The sequence below is a fragment of the Sinocyclocheilus grahami genome, unplaced genomic scaffold (genome assembly GCF_001515645.1).
Source record: "Sinocyclocheilus grahami isolate Dianchi unplaced genomic scaffold, SAMN03320097.WGS_v1.1 scaffold353.1, whole genome shotgun sequence".
Lineage (NCBI taxonomy): Eukaryota > Metazoa > Chordata > Actinopteri > Cypriniformes > Cyprinidae > Sinocyclocheilus > Sinocyclocheilus grahami.
Window position 1 is genome coordinate 466,494 of NW_015505532.1, and position 7,014 is coordinate 473,507.

General features: G+C 37.3%; 1 protein-coding gene across 2 annotated transcripts in view; it reads right to left on the reverse strand.

Moving 5' to 3' along the window:
- Positions 1–6,911, reverse strand: part of lmtk2 (lemur tyrosine kinase 2) — a 68,061-nt gene extending 61,150 nt beyond the window's left edge. For both annotated transcript variants that reach the window (XM_016229496.1, XM_016229495.1), the window contains exon 1: positions 6,418–6,911. In XM_016229496.1, the coding sequence (XP_016084982.1) occupies positions 6,418–6,499 (82 nt within the window). In that variant the 5' untranslated portion in view covers positions 6,500–6,911. The remainder of the gene's footprint in view (positions 1–6,417) is intronic.
- Between the last annotated feature and the right edge of the window lie 103 nt (positions 6,912–7,014).

Consider the following 7,014-nt stretch of genomic DNA (forward strand, 5'->3'; position numbering starts at 1 on the left):
GAGTTTGTAAATGTGATACTGATTTAATACAATTCAATAAACAAGAAGTTAATATTAAGTGACTTACATTGTCTGACTATAACACTATTGTCTGATTTTGCTCTATTTCGTCGTCGAAAATAGTTTGAAAAAGTCACAGCGCATCTCCATTCAAACACAGCGGTGTTTCGTTTATGAATGAACAGGTTTTTTTAAACGAATCTAGTGAGTCAGTGATTCATGATTACCCATTCATAAAGACAGTCACTTGATTCATTCTTGAATGAATCAGCTGTTCGAACGAATCAATTGAATGAATGATTCAGTGATAAAAATCAGTGACTTGCCGCCACCTGCTGGCAGTTTTAGTTTAATTTTTAATGTTATATTTAAAACATTAATATCATCATGAATTTATGGATTTAATTGCACTCATTCCACTTCTGAACCTCATTAAATGTCTGAAAGTACATCAAGCCACTTTTGTGTGCAACCTCTCAACCTCTACAAATTAATTTTGTTAATATTGATTTCATTTGATTTTTAACTTATGTTTCTTATTCTACTCTCGTTTTAATGTTTTAATTACAATTTTTAAAAAGCTTATAAAATATAATTTTTTTAAGAATTTGACAAAAGATGACACTTTTAATAAAGTTAGAGGAGTCAAATATCACCTCGTAATGGAAAGGCTACTTTTTGATAACATTTTGGATTATTGTTTAGAAGGTGCTTCTAAAATTTTGAACGTGCACCTACATTTTTTAAGTTAGGAGCACAAGTGCTCCTAAAAAGAAAAGTAAGCGTCGAGCCCTGCACAGACGACTGGTTTTGGGAACACTGAAGGGGCACTTTTACTGCTTTATAAAGTTCACTGCACAACAGTTCTCATGTGCTGGTCGTCGCCTACTTAGGACCCGAAGTTGATAAATATCACGTGTGCTTTTTAAAACAGTATTGCGACAACAATGGGAAACTCTGCATATTCATACAGTGTGCGCATGTCAAAAGATTAAATTCGATCAGAAGCTTGTGACATATAAACGTGCATATCAACCCAATCACTTTATTTAGCGTTCATGTAAACACTACATTCGGATTCGTCAATAAGAATGAATTCATTCCGATGGAAGCAAAAAGTGTCCATGTAAACGTACCTACTGTCATGTTGTACCAAACCTGTAATAATTTAATTAACATAAAAGTTATTTGGAAGAATGTGGGTAACCAAACAGTTGCTGGTCCCCACTGACTTTGGTAGTAGGGGAAAAAAAATGGAAGTCACTACGGACCAGCATCTGTTTGGTTACACACATTCTTCCAAATAACTTTTATGTTCAACAGAAGAAAGAAACTCATTCAGGTTTAAAACAACTTGAGAGTGAGTAAATGATGACACAATTTTCATTTTTGGGTGAACTATTCCTTTAATGTTAATAAAATAAAAAACAAAGAGAAAAATAACTCTCTGCTCTTGACTGAAAAACTTTAATAAAGTTCAACAGTAATAAAATAACCTGAAATTTTCAACAACTTTTCACATTATATCTTTTTGCGCCACATAGTATCGATAACAGTATTGATAAGTACCGGTATCGATAAAACGTAAACGATACCCATCCCTACTCAGTATGTAGTTTCAGTGATCTGATCACAAGACCTCATTTATTTGTTGACTAACTGTAAGTTTCACTATCAATGGGTTGCACTTCACTTAATATATTGTTAACAAACACGTGATATGACAGTTATCTCATGCACATTATTCTAACTAGCCAACTATTTGTTCCAACCCACTGAATAACTGATTTTGAAAATGAAAAATTTTTTGCATACAAGTTAGGGTTAGTCTGTGCAATTGAATCACTCAACTGGCTGTAAAGGATTAACGCTGTGCACAGGTGTTTTCATTTGCTAAAATCACTGTCTGACTGGTTTAAGTGCTGCTGCTAGATTGCTCATAGTGTTATTGGATAATGACAGCATTACTCTGCAACTGCCCAACTGAAAATAAACAATGATGATTAAGTCACCTTTTGTGTGTAAGGTATAATCTTTTTGACAACACCCCACAAAGTACAGGAACAGGGCGTTTCAAAAAAGGCTTGGGCTTCCTGACTTTAAAGTCTGTTACTGAGAAATTGTGTAATAGGAGCAAGCTGAAACAGTCAATTCAACTATGAATAGCACTCCTTCCACATTTAGCTCATCTGCATGGAACAATGTGAAGATGCAGCGAGGGTGAGAAACGAAAGATGGCACACTCACACTATACACAGATGACCAGAGGGAAAAAATGCTAACAAGGCACAGTAAAACAGAAAGATAGCCTGACTGTGTCTAGGGATGTAAACATACATCAATGCATTGCAATGCATTGATCTGGCAATAAAAATTCAAAGCATTAATTACAAAAGTATAAAAATTGATTGTCCATTTTAGTTACGTAAGAACAAGTGTGGCCATCTGCAAGACTTCCTGTCTCATTCACTTCCAGTTGTTTCAGCTGTATAAAAAAAAGTTAATTATGCTGCTTGATATTGCAAACTAGTATTTGTTACCATATTCATTTATTAGTATCATCCAACACAAGATTCTTTAGAGCAAATAGTTGTACTGTTTACTGCACTGTGTTATTCTTCTAGTTATTATTAATAAATAAATACATGAATAATTGCACATTCACAGATAATAGTTCACTTCCATGTTGAAAAATAAGGTGGATAATACGATAATAAAATCCAATGTTCATGTGTATATTTTTGCCTTTTTCAAATGTCTTTTCAAACATCATCATCATCTTTAGTACTTACTAATTAACCTTTGCTTACTGAGAGACAAATGGCCCAACTGGCCTTGTAGAAAGTGGTCTTGAAAATAAAACTCATTACATGTAGATGGTTCATGTGATCATCAAGCATGATTATAAAGTGTTTGCAATTACTAGGTCATCTTTCTAAAATACCTTCTAACTAGGCCTGGGCGATATAACGGCATCGATATTTATCGACGGGTACACCTTCTTCGATATCAATAGAAAAATTGTTCGATATAGCGCACGATATAGGCACGTACTATGAGTGACGCAGACAGCAAACACAATCACGAACACATGCTGAAATGAGTGCTGTGCCTGCCTGTGATGAGGAGATTGTGAATAAAGAATGAATATTAGTCAAATTTAAAATAAACATTTGCATTTGAATGTTAGATGTGCATCAGGGAGCGTCATCAGTGGAGCGCGAGATGCGGTGATGTAAGTGACGTTGTTGCATTTGAATGTTTTGTTAGTCTAGCCCACGAGACGCGCCGCTGCTGCGTTATTCATTCAAAATATTAGAGAAATATAGAAGCTCAATGCGGAGAAAATCTTGAATGGGTTCAAACCGAAACCAAGTCATTCGCACAGACCGCATATTCAGCGCATTTTTTAGATGGACAAGTATGACTGCTGCACTCGCGTCTCACACAAGAGATGTATAGAAAGCCATGCAAAGTTAAAACAATTTAAACTTTTAGAAAACATGTCACGAATTTGTGGAGGTTTATTCCTTTTCACTGCGTCTCATATGTTTTTAAATGCAGTCTGTGTGAACGGCGCTTCGGCTCTTCGGTTTAAGCAATGCATAAATACATGATGCTGTTTTGTTCATAATTGTTTATGCAATTTACCAAATTATATTAGATTTTTATGAGTTAATTTAGACGTAATGCACATTTTTATAGAGTTACTTCCTTGCGTTGACAATTTAAATGCGCTGCATTATTTTGCTCATTGCGCCCTCGGGAGACAATTAGACCTATACAATAAAGACCTATTTAATCTGCATATAAAACATTAGAAATTAGACATTTGTATAATTTTTATTGTGCTTGATTGTTAAAACAAACAATATTTGTTGTTTGTCTTAATAAATTGTGTTATAAATACAGTGGTTAAATTGAAAAAAAAAATTCTGTTGCTTTTTGTTTTAAAAAAGGTTATAAAAAAATTTCAATAATTATCGATACCGAACAATATGAAACATTATATCGTTGATACATTTTTTTTAGCTATATCGCCCAGCCCTACTTCTAACCAAGTAAATCATTCACCACTGATAAGAGTGGTATGCTTGGGTTTACACGTTGGCTTACTGTAAGTCATGCTACCTGTTATAAGGAAGTAGTCCTACCCACCTTTGTCCGAACAAGTCTATTGCGTTTTAAAATTATGAGTGACACTTACGGTTTGGGGAACTTGCAGTCAAAATGACAGAAATAATTTCAAACAATAAGGTTATGCCTACAAATAAATCATAATTTGACTGAATGAGCTGTAAACACTTTGTATTTTAATGTGACATTGTATCACAAGAATATCTGTGACAAGAGCTCTTTTCAGTCTGCTAGCTGTGTTTTCAGCTTTTTTTGCTATAATATATTAATATAGAGAAGACAATAGAAACTGTGCTTTTGTGGTCTACTCTCCTGATTCAACAGACATGAATAATAGACTGGAATGAACTGGACTGGATGAATGACTGGAAATCTCTTGTTTTTCTCTCATGTCTCTTTCCCAGTTTGGTTTCACACTGGTGCTTTAAAACACAATTTTCTCCCCATTTCTCACTGCTAATCAGCAGAGTGTACTGTAAAATGATTAAGAGAGGGCAAATATAATTTGTCAAAATGACAAAAAAACACTTTCAATAATACATACACTTTCCAGATAAGAAACATTTTTCATTCATGCAACATGCATGTATGTTACACAATAAAGACTTGTCGATATAAACTTATGGACTCATATGAGCTTTTGAGGTTATTCATGGTCTGCTGAAAGTAATTTGCTAATAATTTGACATTTTAAGTTTCTTTATGATGTTCAGTGGGTGAGGGGGGAGGAAAAGAATGTCTTATTGTGCCCAGTTTTTACAAATGCCGTAGCTTGAACTAATTCTTATCTATCATATCTAATTGTTTACATTTTAACTAAAGTTTCACCCATAACTCGCACAAAGCATCATGGGGAGCATGAAAAAGGTGGCACTAACAACACCAGTGTCATGGGTTTGATTCCCTGTGAATGCATGAAGTGATAAATTGTATGCCTTCAACGCAATGCAAGTTGCTTTGGATAAAACCATCTGCAAAATGCTTTTATCCAAAGAGAGATAGATAGATAGATAGATAGATAGATAGATAGATAGATAGATAGATAGATATAAATTAGTGAAGTCGTGGCCCAAAGGTTGCGGGTTTGAGTCTCGTACCGGCAGGGATTGTAGGTGGGGTGAGTGAATGTACAGCGCTCTCTCCCACCTTCAATACCACGACTGAGGTGCCCTTGAGCAAGGCACCGAACCCCCAACTGCTCCCCAGGCGCCGCAGCATAAATGGCTGCCCACTGCTCCGGGTGTGTGTTCACGGTGTGTGTGTGTTCACTGCTGTGTGTGTGCACTTAGGATGGGTTAAATGCAGAGCACTAATTCCAAGTATGGGTCACCATACTTGGCCACGTCACTTTCACTTTTTCACTTTCAAATGCATAAATATAGAGTATGTCACAGTGACACATACATGGATCACTTCAACGCAATGCAAGTTGCTTTGGATAAAACCATCTGCAAAATGCTTTTATCCAAAGAGAGATAGATAGATAGATAGATAGATAGATAGATAGATAGATAGATAGATATAAATTAGTGAAGTCGTGGCCCAAAGGTTGCGGGTTTGAGTCTCGTACCGGCAGGGATTGTAGGTGGGGTGAGTGAATGTACAGCGCTCTCTCCCACCTTCAATACCACGACTGAGGTGCCCTTGAGCAAGGCACCGAACCCCCAACTGCTCCCCAGGCGCCGCAGCATAAATGGCTGCCCACTGCTCCGGGTGTGTGTTCACGGTGTGTGTGTGTTCACTGCTGTGTGTGTGCACTTAGGATGGGTTAAATGCAGAGCACTAATTCCAAGTATGGGTCACCATACTTGGCCACGTCACTTTCACTTTTTCACTTTCAAATGCATAAATATAGAGTATGTCACAGTGACACATACATGGATCATCGTGAAGGCCAACACAAAGGTCTAAGATTGACCTATTACACAACACTCACTACTGACTCATTAAAGCACTCAAAAGACCAAAACCAGGAGTAATTTAACATCAAAGCATGACCAGTCAATGCATGAATACATTTCCAGTTCCAAACCAATGGCAATGTTGAATTAGTGCTTATTTGCTAATGGTTTTGCTCACTGTCAAGGCGGTTTTACAGACAGGACAGCTGTCAACTCACCTACTGAAAGCATAACAAAAGACGACCATGGTATTTGGACATGTCCCATGTCCCTTGGCGTATCATGTCAATATCTGATACCATAACACTATACCATAACAGCCCCAAACTAGGTCAACATGAGTGAAATATAATGTGACTGACAGTGTTGGATAACTTACCTGCGAGTGTATTTGAGACTGGAGCAGCTTGTGAGAGACTGGCAAATCCTAGTAAACACACACCTCCACGAAGAGCCTCCATCCTCAGCACTGCAGCTAATCCACTACCTCAACTACCTAGAAACAGCTATCACATCTAAATGAATACCGCAAAAGACGCCTAAATTGGCTCACCTACGTCTATGTACACCTATACCGTTATATCCGCCGTGTCAAAGACTCATGTTGTGTGATATTAGTCATGAGCGTTAGCTAACGCGACAGTTCTGTGATGTTTATGAAGCTAAGCTAATGCTAACCGCTACCGGCGTCTAATTTACGATTGTGTCTCATCGTTTTAAACCGCTCTCTCTCGGACGATTAAATGTGCGGATATGTCTCTTCCCAGCATTGTAAAACTTCTGGGTTCGTGTAAAAAATCAAAAGCGCAGTAAACAGAGTGGCCCAGCATCAGCTTTCCGCACGGGCGCCATGTTTCGTGACGTCGCGGTGACAGAAACTGACGGCGATTAGATGAAAGAGAGATTAAAGAGAGAGAGAGAGAGACAGAGAGAGAGAGAGAGAGAGAGACAGAGAGAGAGAGAGAGAGAGAGAGAG